The sequence below is a fragment of the Charadrius vociferus genome, unplaced genomic scaffold (assembly GCF_000708025.1).
Source record: "Charadrius vociferus isolate BGI_N301 unplaced genomic scaffold, ASM70802v2 scaffold1077, whole genome shotgun sequence".
NCBI lineage: Eukaryota > Metazoa > Chordata > Aves > Charadriiformes > Charadriidae > Charadrius > Charadrius vociferus.
Genome location: NW_009649168.1, coordinates 906,741 through 929,098, shown reverse-complemented (window position 1 = coordinate 929,098; position 22,358 = coordinate 906,741). Strand labels below are relative to the sequence as shown.

Sequence of the window (22,358 nt, the reverse complement as noted above, 5' to 3'; positions counted from 1 at the left end):
GGAGGCAGCCCCCCGGCGGTGCGCCAGCCGCTATCGATCTCCTGGGGACCCACGGGCAGTCACGGTGCGTTTGCACCCTTGGCGCTGCTGGCCCCGGCCGACACCGTCCGTGCTCCCACGCCGCAACATCTGGCTGCAGGCAGCCGCCCGCTATCCAGGGGGAGGTGACCCGGCTCCCCACTGCTGCTTTTCCCAGTGAGCTACTTCAGGGCAAAAGCCGTAAAAGTTAGGATTTAGAGCTGATTTGTTCCCTATGCTCCTGTCTCCCTAGGAATGCCTAGTTTCATTCTGAAAAAGGATCCTGCCTCTCTTCCAGCATCCTGCGCGTGAGGAACAGCAGCCCAGAGCGTGGGGAGGGCTCCTGGCACAGCAGAGCTGCGGCTGCGTCGGCACCAGCGCCTGCCCTGCCAAAGCCCCGCTGGGACCGGGGCTCCTGCACACTGAAGGACTCTGTTCTCTTCCCACCTCAGCTATTTGCTTATTCCCTTGTTAAGCACGTACCCTGACGGACTGGAAACACTGGGCTCGGTTTGGCAGAGGGCGAAGCTGTTGCCCCGCAAGGAGACGACCTCTGCGAGTGGGGGACCCCAAGGACAGACGGGGTGCTCCCGGAGGGGGAGCGCCTCACCAGCGCTGTGCCTCTGCCCACCTCCCCGGGTCCCCTGACCGCCACGATGGGTCACCAAAGCTGTCAGCAGCGTGTCCATCAGCTCCGCTGCTCCGCGGTGCCCCGGCTCCCACACTGCATGTGGGGACGTGTGTGGGGCAGGCGCTCACGGCACCGACCAGCACCATCACTCCTGAGCCTGGAGCCTCACCTGAGGGCTCCACAAACTCCTGCGGGAGGGGAGGAGAGAAGAATCTGGCAGGCAGGAGGGAAGGTGGTTTAATGAAGTATCCAGTATTTTAAACCACGGAACGATTAAAGCAAGGAAGGGATAGGATCTTCCACAGAAACTCAGTCATTAGCGAAGCCCGAGGGTAGACGCAATTGTTTTCTGTTTTTTCCTCTCTTTGATGACCCAGTTTTTTTAATCTCATCAGCACCAGGCTGCAGTGTTAATTTTTAAATATGCTTGGGTAACTGAGAACATTAACTATTCATGATCTTATCTTCAATAGCTGTTGGTTCTCTGACACTGTGCCAGGGTTGAGACGTACATAGTGAACCAGGGAGAGCTGAACTTACCGGGGAAGGTGATAGCTGGTTTTTCCTGAGCATCTTGTTGAAAGGATCACAGGATGGGGTGCGGTTGCACAACTCTCCTGGGTAAAGCGAGGCTCGTGGGGCGGGCTGGTCTCGCCGAGGCCATCCCCTGCATTGCAGCGGCTGGAAAACACAGAAGAGCACGCAAAAAGCTGGGATCTGGGGAATGCCGCAGACACTCTGTGAATGCTTCAGCTCCGGTCCCCTGGGACACCCCGAGGCTGTTTATAAATCCGAGGGGAGCCTGCTGAGCTGGCCGTGGCCGCAGGCGGCTCCGCTGTCCCCCGCCCAGCCAGGCACAGCCCGAGGCCAGGCACCCGCACCAGCGGAATCCCGCGTTATCAGGCACGTGCGCTGACAGATGCAGAAGTCGAGAGCCCGCGCAAAGATAAAGCGCAGCCCTGTAACTCTTCCTGTGAAGGGCGACAGCAGAAGTAACGACACTTGCTTACAGCCTGGTTTTGCTTCTCGGGTGTTGCGGCGCAGGTCCTATGGACACGACACGCTCCCCAGCGCGTGGCAGTGGGCACAGGGCACGAGGAATCAGGCAGCGCTGCCAAACGCATCGCACGCTGCCACAGAAGAGCGGGCAGGGACCCAAGGGGAGGCTGCCAGCGCCTGCCTCGGCCTCCGCCGCAGAGCCTGCTGCCACAGCTGTCGGCGAGGCGGGAGCCTCTGCGCGGACGGGCTGGCGCTCCCGGGAGCTGCATCTGGGGACGCTCCCTGCCAAACTGCCGCCCTGGGCAGCCCTGGCTGCTGCGGCCGGAGAGCAGAGCCCTGCGCGGGAGGCTCTCATGTGCTGCGCTTCAACAGCAGCGTGCCAAGCTGGGTGACTAACTCGCGCGTCAGGCTGCGCGTACACCCAGCTCTCGTGAACCATGCCTTCCTTGGGTGCAAACTTCCCTTGTCAGCAAGAACAGAGGATGAGGCGCCTACAGGAGCTCAGGATGACTTGGGAAAAGCTACATGTGCTGAGAGCTGTGAAGAGGTAAAACGGTGAAGCATACAAAATGCAGCACAGGAGAGCAAAGGTGATTCATTAGCAGAACATGAACCAGCATAAGAATACAGTGATAGAAACAAAGTTTTCAATGGAATAAAAAACTTACACCGGCTTTCAGAAAGGATGGTAGCTGGCAAGGGTGGGAGAGAGGCACCTCTCCCCTCCGGCAGCAGGTATGGGGGAACACGCTCTCACCAACTCCTTTATGCTGACAGCCCGTTGCCAGACAGAAAATCTCTTTGGTACTTCCAAGGACCTGAATAGCGGGAGGAGAGCGTTGGGAGCACAGTGATCTGCAAGTCTCCTGGCCCAGAGTCAACAGCACGGCGGGGAAGTACCCACACGTTTTCAGAAAAGGGTACAGGGTGTTTCCTGCTGCAAAACTGAAATAAGGATCACAGACTCAGAGAATGGGTGAGGCTGAAAGGGGCCTCTGGACGTCACCTTGTCCAACCTCTACTCAAGCAGGGGCACCTGGAACCAGCTGCCCAGGAACATGTCCAGACAGAGTTTACTGTATCCCCGCCCCCCCAAAAATTAAATATCATATAAGAAAAATAAATTATTTAATCTGCAAACTAACAAAGTTACAACAGATGCTCAATGTATATAGCATTTTATTGAATGAAGGTATATTACAATAGACAAACATATATTACACATGCTATACAAAATATACATTCTTATGTGAAAAAAATATAAATAGACACTAGGAAATAGCAACAGGGAACAAGAGCAGCTTTGTTCATGCTGTCTTGTGAACCCCCAGTTCCTGTATTGTTAGTGCTTTGGCATGGATTGAAGAAACTGTTTGTGTTTACTGAAAACAGAATGGCCACTCTGCCCTATCTGCACCTCCTGGAGGAAAGGGGAAAGAAGAGATACCTGATTTTTCCTGCAAGTCTGCCGAGGAAGTTTTTCCACAACGCTAAGGACAGCAAGGCGTTCACCTACTCGGAAGCTTCAGCTACTTACAGGCAGCTTACGGACTTAAGAGATACCATTGCTCATGGAAGGATGCAAATGTCCTAATTCATAATGGCAGCTTTTATAGGCCAGCATCTTACAGAAATCAGTGCAGCTAGCACTTCGGTGTGTTTTGGTGCAGACAGCGCTAATTTTAAAGTCTTGGTCTCAGCCAAGCACATCTTACCTACCGAAAGGGAAGTCAATCACACTAGGCAGTTGTGCCAAAAATATACCTAAGGTCTGGGCCTCAACAGCTGCACTGTGACAGATCTGTACTAGCTCAACTCCACAAAAGAGAGGGATGAAAGAAAAAGTAATAAGCGTTTGCCAAATGGTGATGGGAGCAGCATTAGGAGTGCTATTTTCTGGCTAGTGGGAAATCGCAGCTCTGCACGTGCCCAGAAGCACTCTGCCACAGCAGCCTGTGGGAATACCTGGAGAAAGCAGAAAGCAGCCCAAAAGTATGAGGCCTTTCTGCTGCTGCAGTTTCACGACCTGACCTTTCTCACGTGGATTTAAACTGACAGTACTGGGTTCCTGCAAGACAGATAACTTTGGATTGAAAATAAGCACCATGTCTTAAATGCTGTCTTGAAAGGAAAAGCCTGGAGGAAATAAAACCAGAAAGAAATGAACTTAAGATTCTTCTTTTAGCATGTGTGCTATTAAAACATTTCAGATGTCAGAGCCCAAAAAGAGTTTAAACACACCTGTGTTTCGCTCTGCTTTATCCAAAGGTCAAGGACAATGAGATCCTCTTCCTACTGAAGCTGCTGGCTATCAAAGCAACCACAGCTGCTTTGAGAGCACGGTAAGAGCCCTTGATAATATGTGCTCATTTGCATAAATCTGACTATTATTCATGCCCAAAGAGCTGTGGGAAAATTAATCCTTATTGCCAGCATTTCTTCTCTCATTTACTCAAATAATCCACAGTCTCAAAAGTTTCAGCTGTGATTCTGCATGACTGCATCTGATACTTGAGTCACACACCCTTCCATCTAGGAATGGATCAACGGGAAGTCTTGCATACCTCTCTTGGGCTGGTCCAAATAGGTTTTTTTGTCTATAAAAATACACCATGCAGCTGTTTTCATTTTAGTACATATCCCATGGCTTGAAAAAAAAAATGCAACAACCACCAGGAAGAAAGCCCCTTGCTCTTCAGGCGTGAACATACAGCAGAATGGCGACGCAGTCTAGCACTGAGCACAACACACTTGCTGAGACACCGTTACCGATGAGTTTTTCACCGCTGCTACACAAAGGTGCATTTTCCCAGAAAAAAGAACTTTTCAGGCAGTCTTTATAATGCTCTTCCTCCTAATTTTGTCAGGCACATTCTACTGTAACTAATGAAGTCTGTGCTTCCTGTGTCTCAGCAAGTACTGGATTTTCACTATTGAGTGGGTCCCTACATATTGTTTCATTTCTCACCTGTCACATATGTAAACATTTTGTCCACCCTGAGGCCTAGGGAACTATTAAGAGAGTTCAACAGGGCAACAATCTTGCCTGATATTTTACAACAGAAAAGGACACAATTGTTTTAAACTGCACATGCCTCTTGGCTGTGCAGAGGAAACAGAAAATCCACAGCGTAGGTCACGGAGTATTTATCAAATGCTCTCCCAATTTATCCAATGCTTTTCATCACAACATTCTTTCAAAAAGTTCACTTAACTGTCAGCTAGGAAAAATACGTGTGGACCTCGCAACATAGACAATATGAAGGCTTTTTTTAAAGATAAAATTTTAGATAAACTTCTGAAACAAACCACTCAAAACTCTCACCTTACAGCTATTTTACCAGCTGACCAGAAGGAAACATTTTGTGTACTGTTCTTTTTGTTTGCTATTCCCGAGAACTTCTAGAAGTTGGATACTACAGCCTGGAATAGAGGTTAACTCTGCTTGTTACTGCAGGGTCTGTTGGGCTTTATGCTCTACTGGATGAGACGGATGCCCAATACAGAGATTTAAGGACTCGCAACACTTAAACAGGTCAGACTTGGAACTCTGCTAACGTCACGGAATGGACCAGCTTGCAGACAGGTCAGCCAGGCTTAATGCATGCAGGGTCGTATGTAACGATGAAATGTCACATTTTCACCACATACCTATAGTAAATTCACTTCTTTCCAAAACGAAGACAGCTCTATCCCCTCAGAAACAAGCTTTCAGTCCCACCAAAGAAATCCAACATATGGCTTGATACGCAGCTGTCAAGACTAACAGTATGATACATACTTTGGCATGATAAAAAATATATTTACATTACAGCCAACACATTTATATGCTTAGTGTATACAAAATATTTATAAATGCAAATTTATTTACAACTAGAGTCCATTATTCATAGGAGAAAACAAGCCCCAAAGTTAGACTGGTAACAGCATCTGCCAACAGTCTAAGGAACAAAAAGCTGGCCAAGAGTTTTATGCTTACAATTACTGGGGAATTCCATGAGGAGGCCCTGAACATTTGTTTTCAAGCAGACAATGGAGTGTGAAATAGCTATGCATTCTTGAGAGATTTTCAAAGCATGCACCAACACAAAGGCTGCTTCCAACATCAGAAAATCCACGTTTTAATGCTATTCCTGTGGATATCGCTAATCATCCATGTGTTCTGTTGCACATTCCCATTTTCCAGTACACAGAAATCCATGGAAAAAGGGCATGTGCCACCTCCTCCTAGACAGTCTGACTCTGTTTAGTCAGCCTGTAATTGCGGACACATGTACACAAGCATCTTTGGCCTTGGGATTAGTCCTGAGGTAGTAAATACAAAAAGTCAGTTGATATGGATTTGCTTGCAAGACTTCATATTAGTGTCTTACGTGGTTTCACTATAGTCATGAATGTTCTGTGTCCTATTAAAATCAAAGTTATGTTCACGTAACCTGTGGCAAGGTCTGGGTGAAGCAGCTTGTTCTCGGTCACTGTCAATAACGCCCTCGCTTCGAAGAGGTCGTGGGGTCTCACGGGCTGACTGCTGATGCAGAAAGTGCGAATGAGAGCGCGCTAGGTCTTTGTTTACTCCCCATAAAGGCAGCTGAAAGGGTTCTGGGGGAGAAAAATTAGAAGATGAACAGGAGTGAGTTCATGATAAACACACTCAAATTTTAGACAGATTTGAATTGTGCAACTCAGCAATAACAGTCTTTCTGAGGTTATTTTCTCAGGTTTTGAGCACATATTTTACTGGATGTCCTTCCATTTCAGCAATTTGTTACAGTAATCAGGAACAACACACACAGTTTCAATGGGTATTTTTAAAAATACCCATTACCTGGAAGGAAGTCAAGATAAAAACAATCCATTTACCAAACAAAAAATAATCTTTTTGAGTTCTTTGAAACTCAGGCCACCTCAAACAGAAAGACTATTTGAATTTTCTATGTGAAGCTTCAACTCTTGGCTAATAGATGTCCCTGAAGTACATGCAAGCGATCCCATTCCACAAGCTTTAAGAGATGAACTGCAGATTAAGAAATACCATCTTTTTAACATTACCCTCTTCAACTCTTGGGTAAACCGAGGGCTAGTTCAGAGAACAGGTGGTTAATAAACAGACAAAGTTACTCCACAAACTATGGTCACTTGAAGAATTAGCTGTGTATCAATAGTGAAGGGCAGCACAGGGAAGGCCAGAGTTACCAGGGAACACAAAGCAACAAAAGGGAAAAGGGGACACTCACCATTAATCTGCTGAGAGGAGATTTTCTTTTCACTCATTTTGTCGTGATTGGTAAGGAAGACAGACATGTCTCTCTCTGCTAAGAGATTATCAAGAGCGTTGTTTTCATGCTGGGTGCGTGCTGTATAGGTTTCCTTAGGCATCTGCACCATGAGATTAGGGAGAGTTGGATCCAAGGGGTCCTCTTCTGTGATGTAGGCGTAGGGACAGTACTCTCGCGTCCTGGAGTAGATGTTTGCATTGTCATAACAGTCTGAGCAGATCACCAATGGCGCTGCACCACCTGATAAACACAATGGAAAAACAAAATACTCTCAAAGTGGATAAGGATGCTTGATTTCCATAGACTCTTTCATGTCTCAGCACGATCATGTATTACAGCGGGACAGTTTGAAGGGCCTTTATACAGTTAACGTGGTAACAGAGTGCTCAGCTTGACTGTTTACTGAAGCCGTCACATGAGAAATGCTCCAGGCTCACCACCATCCAAACTCCCAATAGCACCGCCCTTCTGGGGCCGACCATGGGAAAACCACAGACATGAATATGAAGGCTCTCGTGTTTGCTCTCGTGTTTGCTCTCCTGTTTCAAGGGCAAAAGGGTTCCACGCAGGCCCAACCAGCTTGGGCACCGGGCTGAAACAGCCCTGGAACCAAACCGGGACACCTATCCACATCTGCTTACGCTCTTCTCCAGACTGGTACCCTGCATGGCCATACATCTCAGACCAGATGATAAAGTGGTTGTTGAGACAACCTGCTTCCCAACTCCTTCCTGATACAGACTCTAGCGTAATAGGACTACAGACTAGAGGGAACGGATCACGGGACAGATGTGAAAAACTCACACTGAACAATCACTTTCGAAAGCCAGCCTACATGAGGATGGCTCCTCAGCATTTGGATGGCAAAAAGTAGCATCTCTGGAGACTCAATGACACAAATACCCGGAAAAGCATCCAAACAACGCAGGGATATAGCGTAGACCCTGTAGTTATGACTGTAGCAAGCAGATTACGTGTCTGGCAGAAGCAGTAATTTTATGCCAAGGACAAAAAAGTACAGCAAGTCAACTTCCAAGTGAACTTTATTTCCACCTCTTTTGCCTGGACTCTTGAGATGCCAAAGGAAAAAAACAGCATAAAAAGCTACCTTGACATTTAACCTAGGAATTCTCTAATGGCATCCCCACCTTGCTGAACAGATCGCAAACCCTGCAAACCCTGAAGCAAAGAGCCTCTGGAGGGAACTGTACTACTGTGGCACCCAAAGGACAGCGCTCATGACATCCACATGCAAAGGCACTCATAGCAGATGTCAGCCCAGACATTGCAGGACCAAAGATTAAATGACACACACAGAATGCAGAAGCCTTGACAGCAGAATATAAACAAACACTAGAAGAAAAACAGGAGATGACTCAAATGCAGAACAATCAATGGAAATTTTTGGATCAACCTGAATTCTTCTGTAGGAAAAGTCACCTTTGATGTTAATATAAGTACGATGCTGCATTGTGCAATACTGCTGCCAGCTGCGAGGGCCGGACTGCGCACTGGCGTCCTACTGAAACGCAAGCTAAGCAACACACGTGAGGCCTTTGCTTACCGTCTGCACCTTTATGCACATAGCTACCGGCTGGAGGCATAAGCTGCTGATGGCTTCCTGCCTCTGAGTTACTGTAGCCTTCCTGTGGCTCTGACAGAGTTCCTTGGGAGGACAGATAGCTGGGAATGTCTGCAGGTAGGTTCATCTCCTCTGCAAGGCAGAATTAACATTGAAACCAGCTAAGTCTGAGGATTTCAGGGTAATAGTCAAAACCGTTACCCACATTAACAAAAATTGTCATCCAGAATTTCAACTCACATAGTTCTCTTTTTTTCTACCTCAGTGATTAGAAATGCATACAGCTAGTTCAAAACTAACAGGGCAGAATGGAAATTTACACGCAGTATTCCCCATTCTGAAAACCTTTGCAAGTTTGATCAAAAATATTTATTTTCCAAAGTCACTGTTTTCCCTTAATGGAGAACTAATCTAGTGTATAAGGAATAAAATTAACACACTTTTGATATTGAGAAAAACCTCTAAAATGAAGGAATTTGAGCAAATCTCTGAAGAGATTTTAGAAGGAAACCTTCAGTTCTTCAATCTTATCTATCTGTAACGAATCCAGAAATGTCACCACTCTTAACAAGTGTTTTGGATTAGAAACAGGGCTGAAGACTGCTGCTTTTGCACTTTACCTGTGTTGGTGATGCTGTAATCTTCACTCTTCCTTCTCATGTGGTAGATCACGATAACCCATACCAGGGAGGTTCCCACAACACAGCACACCACAACAATAATCACAATGCCGACTGTTGTCCAGCCGTCCTCCTCATGGACAATGCCGCTCTGGGAAGAATCACAATTTGGGGAAGCCAGGACATGTAGGTAAATATGGCCACGCTCGGTGCCCAGTGTGTTGGACATAATGCACGTGTACTTCCCAGCATCCTCTAGCCCAGCATCCACTATGATAAGGAGTTGATTGGCCGCAGCAAAAAAATGCCGTTCTGTGACTGTCAAAGGACCATCGTCTTTAGTCCAATTGAGGCGAGGGGCAGGACTGCCACCAGCGATGCACTGCAAGACAGCAGTTTCACCCCGGGTTACCGTTCTGTCTTCCAGAGGCCTAACGAAGGAAGGAGTTTCTGTGACAGCGAAGGAAAAAAAAAAAAAAAAAGTAAGATAATTCCATTGTGCAACACCAGTGTGTACTCCGTGATATTTAAAAATCTGATCTAACAACCCAAATGTAAACTTGAGCAATGAGAGACAGGATTCAGGAAATCCTACGAGTTCGGCTCTTCTATGGATCACTGCAGCAAACACCCCCAAAATTACACTAGCCACAGCCTGCTTTATGAATTCCAATTCTAAATTTGCCTATGACCATAATGTTAAAAGTCAGTGTCTTCAAAATATACTGCACTCTAGAAGGAACTGTCCTTCCATTATTACTCAGTATAGTTCATGTTACCTGCGACTGAGTTTGTTCTAAGACAACATAAATTATTGATCTAGTCTACACTGTTGGATTGAGATATGCCCCTCAGTTGTCTCCTGCAAAGACCATACTAACTTCACTGGTCAGCACTGTAGCTTAGCTTCTAAAGCTTTACTATTCAAAAATCATGTCAAGTGCTGCATTCAAATGCCACAAAACCATGCAAAGCAGTTAGAGATGCTGTTCCAGACGCAGCATCCTTAGATTTAAAGTTTAGGGGAGAGGGGCAAACATGGGAGAAAAAAGAAGTCTCCTCTTGTTCCTTATTGCAGAATACCATCTACAGCTAGAAGGAAAGGAAACTTCGCTCTTTGTATTGTAACTTCATTCCTTAGGACTTAAGCTTGCTACTTGCAGATAAGAGACACTACCCCTGCAGAAGTGAAGCGATCCATATGCAAGCACAGATTAGCGCTTACCCAACACAGTCAGCGTGGCATTTGCTGACAAACCACCTGCAACGTTTTGTGCCATACAGCTATAGATTCCCATGTCTTCTATTTTCACATTTGCAATAAAGAACACATCATCCTCAGGCATGACATGCATCCTCCTCTCTCTTGCAGCAGGGAAGTCTGTCCCACCGTCTTTCTGCCAGGAGATCTGCGGAGTAGGGTGGCCCTCGGCAGCACACTCCAGCCGGGCCATCGCCCCAGTGCGGATGGTAAGATCCATGGGGGTTTTCAGGAAAGAAGGTAGCTCTGGATCAAAGCAGACATGGTTACAGTATTTTTGGTACGGAAAAAAGCAGCAAAAGCTCCACAGCACAGAGAACAGCTGAAAACAAACGTCTGAAACACACCTTTCCATAATAAAGAGGGGCAGATTCTTCTAAAGAACTGCACAAGTTTTCAGTGGTTGTTTCTAAGAGCCTATCCTCTAAATTTAAATACAGCATCTACAGTGTTCATTTAAGATGATCTGAAGAACAACATTTCTCTTGAGGAAAAGACAGGGAAAAGGTTTAGCCTTCTTCAAAAGCCCTTTGTTATACTTTTTTTCCCCTGGTAATAGGGAAGGTGAACTTCCATCTTATCAGTCCAAGTCCACATTAGCTGTTCTGGACAAGCAAAAGCAACACAGGCACCTCTGCTCTCAGACGCAATGGGGATCAGTGGTCTACTGACTGACCTGAACACTGTCTTCTTACTGCCCTTCCCTCAAGCCAAAATAAATAGAATCATTACGGCTAAAAACAAAGGACTTCATACTAGATTTTTCACAGTTTGTATTCAGTCCCACAAGTTATTTTTAGTTGAATCCTCCCTAGCTTTACAAACACAGGAGAAAGGTGTTTAGTTCTGAAGAGACAGCAGAGGGAGCTTTTAGTTTAAGAGACTTCTACCTCCATTTAACCAGACGAACAAATAATTGTGTTATAACAAAAGCAGGGGAGATATCTGCCCCTTTTGAAAGGTGAACAGAAGGCTTTTCACCCACAAAAACCCCAAACCACTGCTTTACAAAAAAGATGTTTGATACTTCTAAATACCAGTGAGAAAGTCTTGCAAGACTGTTTTGGGCCAGCTCCAGTGAAAAATAGACCTATAGCTACTTAAATAAAGCTTTAGGTTAAAAGTGTTTCTCCTTGTTTACCATGATTGCTTACCATTGACAGTCAGCTTGGCTTTGTTGGAGTAATTGGAGCCAAAGTGATTGGTGACGATGCACTGATACTTTCCTTCATCAGTGAAATTCACGTTGAAAAGGTGCAAGACAGTGGTATACTCGACCACCTCACCACTTTGCTGCTGGTATCTGGCAAAATTCTCAACCTCTGCATCATACAATACTTCACTGTCTTTACGCCAGGCAGTGGACATGGGTGAATCACTGCTGCTCACAGCAGTGCAAGTCAGAGACACATTCATGCCTCGCAGAGCAATTGTGGTCTCAGGATGCACTCTTATCTGTGGTTTAGGGAAATTATCTGAAAATAAAAGCACCAAGATTAGTTACTTCCCTCTTCAACTTGCAATTAATATTGCAAGAAAACTCACTCAAAAGACAATGTAAGCAGAAAGCAAGCTTTGGGAACAGATGTCCTGCTTGATGTGCACAGATCCAGCTGTTTTCAGTTGGAAATCAAGCTGTGAAAGAGGATTAGAACCACACGTAGGCATACAGAATACGCATGGAGAACAATCAGTGTAGAAGCATGGTCTGGAGCAGCGCCCTGTATTTTATACAACTGTCTGGAACTTGCTATATTTAGATCACACACAAAAGCCGTGCTCGGCTGAAGAGCTAGACTACCTTACGAAGGACTGAGACTTATTTTCAGATAGTTTAAATATCCTGGAGAGCCTTTAAGTTCTACAAATACAAAGCATAGCAAGCTGGCAGTTCACTGTCTCATCCCACTCGATGAGAGTTATTCCAATGTCTATTATTTCACCAAAGACTTCTCATAGGCACACACAGTGTTCAGTGTCAGGCACCACGGTGGTGATATTAGAATGGAAAAGTGGGTGCTTGCGCCTACATGATGATTATTGTAGCTTTACCACCAAAAGAATGAAAGAATTACATACACACAAGTAACACTTATCAGATTGCTCACCCAGAAAACGGAACACCAGACTATTTTCAGGCCTGCCACAGACTTCAACGTGACTCTGGCCAAAGAGTCTCTCAGTTTTCCATCTCACAGTTTGGTTACAAAAATAAACAGGATTATGTCTGAAACTGTGGTGGCAGAGACCAGATAAACATTACAGATAAGGAGCACTGGAAAACGCACCCGAGTATTAACTACTCTGACCTCGCTGGTATGGACAATAACCAGCAAGGCAGCATCAAACAGCCCTTCCGCAGCTAAAGGCATTCATGAGCAGGGAGAATGGAAGCACAGTTTTTAACAGTAACCTAAATGAAAAACAATGCAGCCTCACAGATTATCTCCCTCAGGTTAGCTTCAGTGCTCAAATACAACAAAATAGAGCAAAGAGAAACAGAATTAAATCCCAAACTCCAAAGCAGACCCAGTGATATGCACAGGCCCACATGTGCATCGTGGCCAAGGCTCAGTACCTCCAGCACTGCTACAGCCCTATTTCAGAAAGGTACCTGCATATTTGTGTTACCGTGTTTGTGTATCAGAAGTCATTAAAAATACAAACCACAGACAAAGTCATCAGGGTCCACGCTGAGAAGGCTTCGTCCTGCCAACCATTCCGGATGAGCACAGCTAACGTTTACAGCCTGCTGTAACTGGCTGTCAGAGAGCCACTGCGGCAGCCACTTCAGCTGGCAATCACAAAGCAAGCTGCTAGTATTCAAAATTCTGCAGAAACAAGGCAAAATAACAGTGTGACTAAAGTTTAGTATTTCATATCCCTACATGTGCTTTCATGCAGCAAAACAACTTAAAGCATACACGTTGAGAAATTCCAATATTTACAGTATTTTTTTATGCCTATGGGTATTATAAAACGTTAGCTATATATGTTATAAACAATCCACGAAAACCTTCCCTCTACATCAGCATTAAAACCTTACATCTCTTTTTAATTCTGAAGAAAACAACCTTGGATTTTCAACTCCTAAAAAAATACTAAGCCTGTCTTTACAATTATCCCACCACTCTTTAAAGCAATTAAAAGGAACATAACACTGCAGAGCAGCGCTGTGTCTCAAACTAAACACACTTGCCATTATGAAATAAGTGTAAGCCTCAATATTCATTTTCACACCAGCTAATAAATATTTAAGAACTAAAGTGATTTATTTCAAACAGGTGTCAACTGCAGATTGTTTTCTCTGCTCCACAGAAAAACTGTGAGCAGGAAACAACGATGGGTCCCTTTTTCCCCACCACCTGCTTTCGAAGTTTCCTAAATATTACGTACAAGTATGACTGACTGGAGAAAGTCCAGCATTTTAACACTAAGCGATCTGCCGCAAGACGAATCCAGTAGTGAGAGGGGAGAGGCACACCAACAAGCCAGGATTCCATCCTGCTCTTTGCCCATACATACCAACAATTCCTCACCTTTAAGATACATTAGGCAAGTCTTATCTTTAAACACCTAAAACATGTCTCCTCAAATTGGCAGATCTTGCAGACTAACAGTCCATCTGGCCAAGATTAACTAATTGACTAACAGTTTTAAAACAGATTACACTATATTCAGAGACTTTATCTCATAGAGATGACTGTGTTACAGTAGGATTAGTCTTGGTGTGAAGGTCACTTCACATTACAATACTTTAAATGTCTGAAGATCACACGAGGCTCTAGCCGCTTAAGCACCTGCTGAGCAAGTAAAAATTTTTGTCTAGCTGTGCATTTTAAAGCCTTTCCCTAGCCCCAAACCCGGGAAGACAAAATGTAGCGTTTGCTATCCCCTGTGAAAGATTCCTGATGAGTAATTTCTTTTGTTCACTGTCTACACGCTAACGTGTGCTGAGTTTGCTGCAACATCATAAGATATGAAAAACCTAATGGTTCAGCACTGCAAGAAATAACGATTTTCTACTAATTGCAACTACGGAAATGGAAGTGCAGATTTTATCAAACTTTAAACTTAAGTACACTGCTACCAAATTTGAGTTGACCATTCATCAGGATTGGTTTAAATATTCCATGATGAAAGCAGACACACTTCAATCCTTCAATGGCTGAAGGATTCATTCCATGATGAAAGCAGACACACTTCAGTCAATCCTTCAATGGCTGAAGGATTATTTACACGGCAGGACTTGTAAAGAATCTGTAAATGACTGTCATGAACTTACAGCTCCTTCAGGTGAGCCTGGGCAAATGCATTTTCTTGGATGGACATTACTGCATTGTTGCTTAAATCTCTGTAAGTTAAGCAAAGAGAACAATAATGGCTAAGTATGATCTCATACGCTACCTTCACTTAAATTCTTGAAAATTTGAGAGCGAAAACAAGACTGACGTTGACAAATAATTAGAAGTTCTACAAAGTAAAGTACTTACAGATGTTCAAGTCCCTCAAGACCAGAGAACGCTTTTTTGGTAATGGACTTAATCTGATTTCCTTGCAAGATTCTGAAAGACAAAGACCCCCAAACCCAGAAACCAGTCTGAATGTCAGTGAGTTCACAAATAAGACCTAAAGGAAGCTCCCTATGATATTTAACTAAGTTTTTTCTAATTCTAGCTGAACTAAGAGATCAAATACTATTTTTTGAGTTTAAAGGCTCAAGTAATTTTTCCAAGAACAGGGTTTCTTTTCCATTCTTAACTTAGAGTTGGGTTAGAGACGTGTCAGAAGATAACTTAAGACAGCAGAATGAAACAATGGTAAGTAGAACTTGGGAGTGGAGCAATAACATCCTAATACCAATCTGCCACAACCACAGTAGTTCCTGAGACTGCACCCTCACACCAAGTTAGCCGTTCTAAGTAACATCTGTAGCTCCACAGGATGGAGCTTCCTATGGCACTGGATGAAAAGTGCATATTCTAAGTACTGAAAAGCTGTTAATTCAAGTGTTTTTATTTGCTCAATTTTTTTTTTTTTTTTTATAAGTGGTAATTTTTACCCAAACTAAAGCAGCACAAAGTGATAATCATCACACAGCAGGACTGGGCTATTCAATAAAAAAAAAAATGCAGTCAAATACATATGCTGAATTTCTTCAAATTGCTGCCGCAAGGTGATCCAGCGCTACACAGATGCAACGCTCCTGAACATGGAACCCAAGCCTATATCAAGAGGTTGTAGCACAGAAGTGGAAAGACACTGAATACAGCTGCCAACTAGAAAGGCTTTCCACCTCATGTCGTTGATTTACAATTACTTAATACTTTGCACCCTCCCTCTGCTCTGCGCGCCTGGGAAGTACTGTCATTTCAGTGGTTTGTAATACGTACAGTTTGTCCAGCCTGCCGAGCCCCACAAATGCTTCATTTGCATCTTCTATGGCCCAGGAGATCTCATTGTTCCGCAAGTCCCTGCAGGAGAAGAGCTTTCTTGTAAAGAAGCCTTGTAACATCATCATGACCACAGCTAGTGGCGAGCCAGGGAAGAGAACTCGCTGTTGTACAGGCCTGCTACGGTGTGCTGGCACTGTGTCACCTGGAAGGTCTCAAATCTTTTCTAAAACTACGCCTGTCTACTGACAAGCATGATGCATTCAGAGATGCAAGGGAAAATAGAATTGTTCAAGATCACTGCCGCAGACAGAACCACAAACAAATTCTGCAGTACAACTTCTTGATGTGGTATTGAAGGAAAGACCCAGTCTGCCCAGCACTTGTCACGTGAGGGACTATTTACCAGAAGCTGGGAGAGGCTCCTGAAGCAAGTTGGTTCATGTAAGTGAATTAACCAATACACTAGCAGCATTAATCCTCCCGAGTAACAGGCTTTAATAGCATTAGCATATTAAGAGATTACACACAGGTTATAGTGTAAGACTGCCAGGCACAAAGTAGTAGATTTTCAGAATGAAGTTGATATTCTGCTCACAAATCTTGTTACCAGCTAATGGGATTTCTGTTTGACCTCTGCACAGCACTTCGGCCCCTCACCTAGAAAAGCAGTCTAAACAGCAAAAGCAATATAGCAATATGGTTTGGAGAGGACTAAATACTTTTTAGAGAGAAGGCAAAATAAATTCAGTTTCATTTTTAGCCTGAACAGCAAGGACTGAGCCAGGAGTTTCTGTCAAGGCAAAGTTTTTTGTCTGATACCACTGTGCACGGAAGTCCCTGCAGACAGAAATGTCTTTAAAGGAAAATACTCCAGTGAAAAATAGCCTGTACTGCACTTTACCAGATATTATATGCATCAGCTTGACGGAGCCTCCAAACAAGTCCACTGACACAGAACGCTAGCTACACATGCTGGCAATTGTATACGTCATCTCATATAAACACTCCTTTCCTTGTGCAATGGTGGAAAAATGGAATATCTACTTTCCCTTGGGTAAGACTCTAAATTGTGTAGATCACCATCCCAAAAGAGACTGTGACCAACCTCCAGGACATTATCAGTGGTAACACATTATTTCTCATTTTTCTGACCCTGAAATATGGAAGCCTTGTTCTTAACGCCAAGCAGCAGTCATTTCCACAATTAATATATGTAACACTTTAAAGTTTAGGACAAAAAGAATTCCACGATTCATGCATCACAAGGTCTTAACAAATAGGGCGTTGATACTTGCTCACATTAAGCACTTTCCTCTGAAAATTATTCAAGCTAAGGTACTCAACGTGACCTAATGAGAAGAATGACAAGATGAATAATATGCCAAATGTATTTCCAGGTTGCTCACTCTTGTGATTTGAAACTTGTTTCTAGAATTATCTCCAGGTCTGCTTCGAAATTTTAGATTGTGAACACTGGGGGGGTCACAACGCCGAGCTACTCACAGTGTTATGAAGTAAACAACGAGATAAGATGTAAAACTTCAAGACTTCAGCGTTATTCTTAGATACACCTTTAATCCTACCTTGCTCTTCTTACCTTGTAGTTAATATACAGTTTTACAGTTTATTCTTGTTAATTAAAGCTACATTGCAGAATAGCGGCAGGAGCTGAACATACAGAGAAATATTTACACCAGCCTTAGCACTGAAACAGCCAGTATACAGGCGACCGTGGAACTAATCCGACAGCAACACGGTCTCTCCTGTTGTTTGAAGCAGTTTTACACTCCACTACGCAGACCACTAAGCAAAATGAGTGAGCAACCCAAAAGAAAAGCCCCTCATTGTGTGAGCCGAGGAGGTGGCTCCTCACGCCTGGCTGGGCACGAATGCCTGGAGCCTTGTTAATCACCCCGCTCTCGCCCTGCACATTCCAAGCCCGAAGCAAAGGGCCAGCCTCTCAGCTGTTGACGCCCCCGAGGAGCCCAGGAAAACCCACTAATTAATCTGCTCTTGTTCTTTTCCATGCGACTCTAAATCTAAGAAATTAGTTTTAATTATTTCATTAAAAGGTTGCATTAAGGTTAACAGAATATGACTGCTTCCATAAATCTCTTTGGTGAGTTTGCTTATTTAAGCATTTATTTAATGAACTGACAGAGGGGTTATAAACTTTCACTCCTTTCTCAACTACCACTGTTTAGGATGATCACAACTGTTCAGATCTACTTGGGACACTTGGTTTTTTATTAAGAGCCAGGATTGAGGCTTTTCTTGTCAGAAGTATCGAACAGCGGCAGCTGCTAGGAAAGGTCCTGGCAAGTGCAGAGCTGTGCCTCTGGCTTCAGCAGGGCGGGCTAACCCGTACCTTCTGCAACCCAATGGATCCACCGCTTGGTTCCTGAGGTTCCAACCCTAGCAAAACCCTCTGGAATAATGAGAGGTACAGGCCGACCATTCGCTCCACCACTGGCATTTGTGCAAGCTGACTCTCCACAGCTTCTCCAAACCCCTATCACGTGCAACTGGGCACCCAGGGGGACCAAGGCGCTGCTCCTTATCACCACCAGCATTAAGTGGTTGGTTTGTTTTAGCTGGGCCAGAATTCTGTTATCTCAGCAGACCAAAAGATTATCAGCCTCACCACACCTGCAGGCAGGACAGCACACAACAATGCCAAAACACCGATCTCAGGCTTGCACAGTGCAATATTCCTTGTCTTCACTTGCAAAAGCTTCACTGCATTAAACTGAGATTTCAAATAGAAGCTTTCTGTACTTACAAGGTTTGAAGATTTGTCAGACCTCTGAACACACCATCAGCAATGTGACTAATGTGATTGTCACCCAGGTTTAATTTCTCCAATAAACCAAGTCCCACAAAGGCAGACTCCTTGAGGCGAGTTAGCTGGTTGTACGACAAGTCTCTAGAAACAGAACATTGAACGTGCACTTTAAAGGTAAGTGGCGGGGATTAATTATGAAGATACTACCAGACTTGATTAACTATTGCATTTTAATTTCTCTAACAGAACACTTACAAAAATAAGTAAAATACGCATCATTACCATGGGCCTAACAAGGAAATTAAGTACTTCCTTTGGTAATTCACTCTTGCTACATACATGCTATCCAATCTGTTATGGCAACATTACAAAATCCCCAATGAAAAGCAGCCCAGGACTTACAGCTCAGAAAGTCTTTGGCAGAACTCCCATGCATCTGGACTGATCCTGTTAATGGCATTCTGGCTAACATAGAGTTGTTGCAATGTCCGCAGACCATACAGCCAGCCCTTGTTTACTTCTGTTAAGTTATTATGTTCCAGTTCTCTAAGGAATTAGAAGGAAAAAAAATTTGCCAAATAGATAATTGATGAAACATACATTTACAAAATTTCACCTTGTGCAACTCAAAATGATTTACCAACATTAAACCTTAGGCAACCTGAAATGCACAATTATATTAATTCCATTGAAATCAAAAGAGCGAACTAAAGTATATGAAGAACTGAATAACCCAACAACAGCTGCAGTGATCCAGTGGCAGAAGTGGAAAGTAATCTCTGTTCTCAAGGATTACTTCTTTTTTAAAAATCTTTTGCTAACACAGCATGGCACACCCCTGCGCGCTCTCTCTGACCAACGGTCACACAACAAAGAGTCATCCCATGTTATGGGGAGTGCAAATGAAAACCAGCAAAAAGCAACCTACAGAGTCAAAGCATTCTTCATGACCAAGTGGGAAGAAGTTGGGGAGAGAGCCAATATCTTTCCACCTTGGAAGTAACCAGACGTGATATCAAAATAATGGGAAAATACAGATCTGCAAACATTTCCTGTGGTAATCATCAATATTTCGGCACAGCCTTGACGTAAGAGAAACCATACAGGACACCACCACCCTCCACAGCTAGAGAGAGTCCCTAAAAGGAATTCCACAACTAGGTATACTCACAATTCTTCTATATTACCCAGGCCAAAGAACGCTCCATCCATTAGTCTGCTAATCCCATTGCGCTGCATTTTTAAGGATTTTAAGGATTCCAGTCCTTGGAATGTAAGACTTTCCACTATTTTAATCCGGTTCCTTTTCAGTTCCCTTTTATAAAGACAACATTCAAATATTAAGACATCTTTTGATAAGCACCACTTTGTGAAAGTCAAAAACACATACTGAGACGAACAAGACAGCTCTAAACACTACGTTTTTAAGCTTTCAGGATGGCTACTTACAGAAACTGCACGTGAGGCAGTTTGAAGATCTTCGGGGGAATCACACTAATCCTATTTCTGTTCAGCTTTACCACCATTAGTGAGCTAGACAAGTTATCAAGACAACCTGCTTCTAGAGTAGTTATTCTGTTGTTACTCAGATTCCTAGGAAAGGAAAAGAGGCCTTTCAGAACATGGAGAATTGTATGAACAAAACTGCACAAGCACTTCAGAGCAACCACTTATTACTAGAACTCAAGTTTCTCGCAAAATCGTATCAAAAATCTTAATCACAGTATTCCAAACTAAATAATTTTTCCCAAAGGAATCGGTGCTAGGAGCTGATTCTTACTGCTTGCCCACGCTTCAGTTAGACATGGTAAAGACAACATCAACAGTGAAATCATTCCATGTCCCTGCTGGCTTAAGTACCTGCCCTTTGACAACAGCAGTTACTGTTTTCCATGCTATTTGAGGAACTACAGTACAGATTGGTATGGAAAGTATTTTATTTCAAGCACTTTTGTAGCTATGTTGAGCGCTGCTACCAGTTTAAAGCCATGCAAGGCTGCCTACTTTATGACAGTAACATAGAGTAGATGAGTACAACATTACTGCTGTAGCGCCAGGAATCCCAGACGTAACAGATCACTCGTACTTACAGGTACTTCAGTTGCATCCGTGGAAAAGAAGAAGCTTTAATTTCTGAGATAAGATTAGAACTAAGATCTAGATTTTCCAATGAAAGGTAAACTTGGAGTTGCTCAGCATTTATTTCTGGAATGGTATTGTGTACCCTGAAAAATACCAGCAACAAATAGGACTATCAAAACATCCCATCCTTCAAGCTGCATAGCTGAAAAAGCTATAGGATTCTGTATATCAACATTACTAGCAAGCCTCTTAAATGGGGCATGTGGGACAAGCCTCTTAAATGGGACACACTTCAGAGTGTTAATTCCTAAAGCAATACTGAAAATCCAAGAGCTATTTGCCACCCTGACATATGAATAGATTCAAATTCTGGGGCCTGTAGTTGGGCTGTTCTTGTGGGAACTGTCATTCCTAGACTGAATCCCTCCCCTTCAAAGCTGCCCGCCTTGGTTGACTGCATTTTATTGGTAATTTAGGGTGACTTGATTGTCTAACTGATTTGTATTTCTTTAAAGAGTGCTTACATATTCCCTAAAGCACTTTAATGAGCAGTATTTCAAGACAAAAGAAGCTACGCTTTCCTACAACTTGATAGCAGAATTCTAACTCAATTCTCCCATTCGTGAGAAAAAGGCAGACAAGCTATTACTTACAATGAGAGAAGAGTTATATTAGAAGTCGTTTCTCCAAAATACGGAATTTCACTTAGCTCATTGTAATTCATTTTCCTTAAAAAAGAAAAAACAACCACCAAACAAAAAAGATTATTGACACTTCAAAGAGAAAAACCCTTCTGTAGACAGCAGAAATAACACAGAACACATTTAACAACTTTGTTATGCTAATAATTAGTATTTGACAAAAGGATTCCCTAAAAGCTTAAATACTAATAATTTGAACAATGTAATAGTGAAGCATGCTAGTTTTTACCATTTTCATGGATATTATTACTTCTCTTTAACTTAGAATCAGCTATAGTCAAAACAAATGCCTCATTTCTTTTAAGAAATATTTGCCTTCTAATATTTTATAAAAAAGTTTTCTGCTCACAAAGCATCAGTTTTACACAAAAAGTGTGCTGCTAACACAGAGTGTCCATTTTTAATTAACTGGCACTGAATATTTCTACAAGTCACACCAGATAGCTAGACATGCAATGAAATGTACTAATTAGAATCAGGTAGAAAATCTTTAGAGTTTATCCTCATAAAGAAACTTACACTTCTTGTAGCGTATGAACAGGCAAATCAATGCTCCAGTTGGATGACAATAAATGATTATGACTTAAATCCCTAGAGAACAGAAAGAAAAGTTATTTTAGCTCCCGGAATAAAAAACCACATGTACCCTTTATGCAATGTAAAAGTTTTAAACCATATTTTTGATACATGCGATTCCTCCTTCGCCAAAGGAAGAAGAGGTTCCTTCTGGTTTGTTCTAGTGGTCACTCACAATAAAAGTCTACACTCTTCTATGTCTCTGAATCACATAACTTTTTGCTAAAAAGGCTTCTTGAAAGGAAGATCATATCTCTTGAAAGGAATATTGTATCTGGTCAGAGCATTTTTCCTTTAAATCATAGGCTTATTGACAATACTTGCCTAGCGCAAAAAAGAAAAACTCGCCAGTGACATGAAAATAATTTCTTGCAAACTGCCTGTTACCGAACTGCTTTCTGTAGCAACAATCGCCATTTTCTCAGCCTGCC

The 22,358-nt window shown here is 43.3% G+C and overlaps 1 protein-coding gene across 1 annotated transcript; it reads right to left on the bottom strand.

Annotated features, from left to right (window-relative positions):
• Positions 1 to 2,990: 2,990 nt before the first annotated feature.
• LRIG2 (leucine-rich repeats and immunoglobulin-like domains 2) lies at positions 2,991 to 21,935 on the bottom strand. Its single transcript, XM_009888445.1, is given in 20 exon segments — positions 2,991 to 3,068; positions 4,213 to 4,246; positions 4,248 to 4,295; positions 6,022 to 6,247; positions 6,883 to 7,164; positions 8,489 to 8,638; positions 9,127 to 9,576; positions 10,352 to 10,633; positions 11,542 to 11,862; positions 13,055 to 13,218; positions 14,673 to 14,741; positions 14,881 to 14,952; positions 15,781 to 15,861; positions 18,566 to 18,709; positions 18,971 to 19,114; positions 19,740 to 19,883; positions 20,018 to 20,161; positions 20,659 to 20,793; positions 21,304 to 21,378; positions 21,871 to 21,935. Coding segments are annotated over 19 exon segments (3,039 nt in total). The 5' UTR covers positions 21,375 to 21,378; positions 21,871 to 21,935.
• Between the last annotated feature and the right edge of the window lie 423 nt (positions 21,936 to 22,358).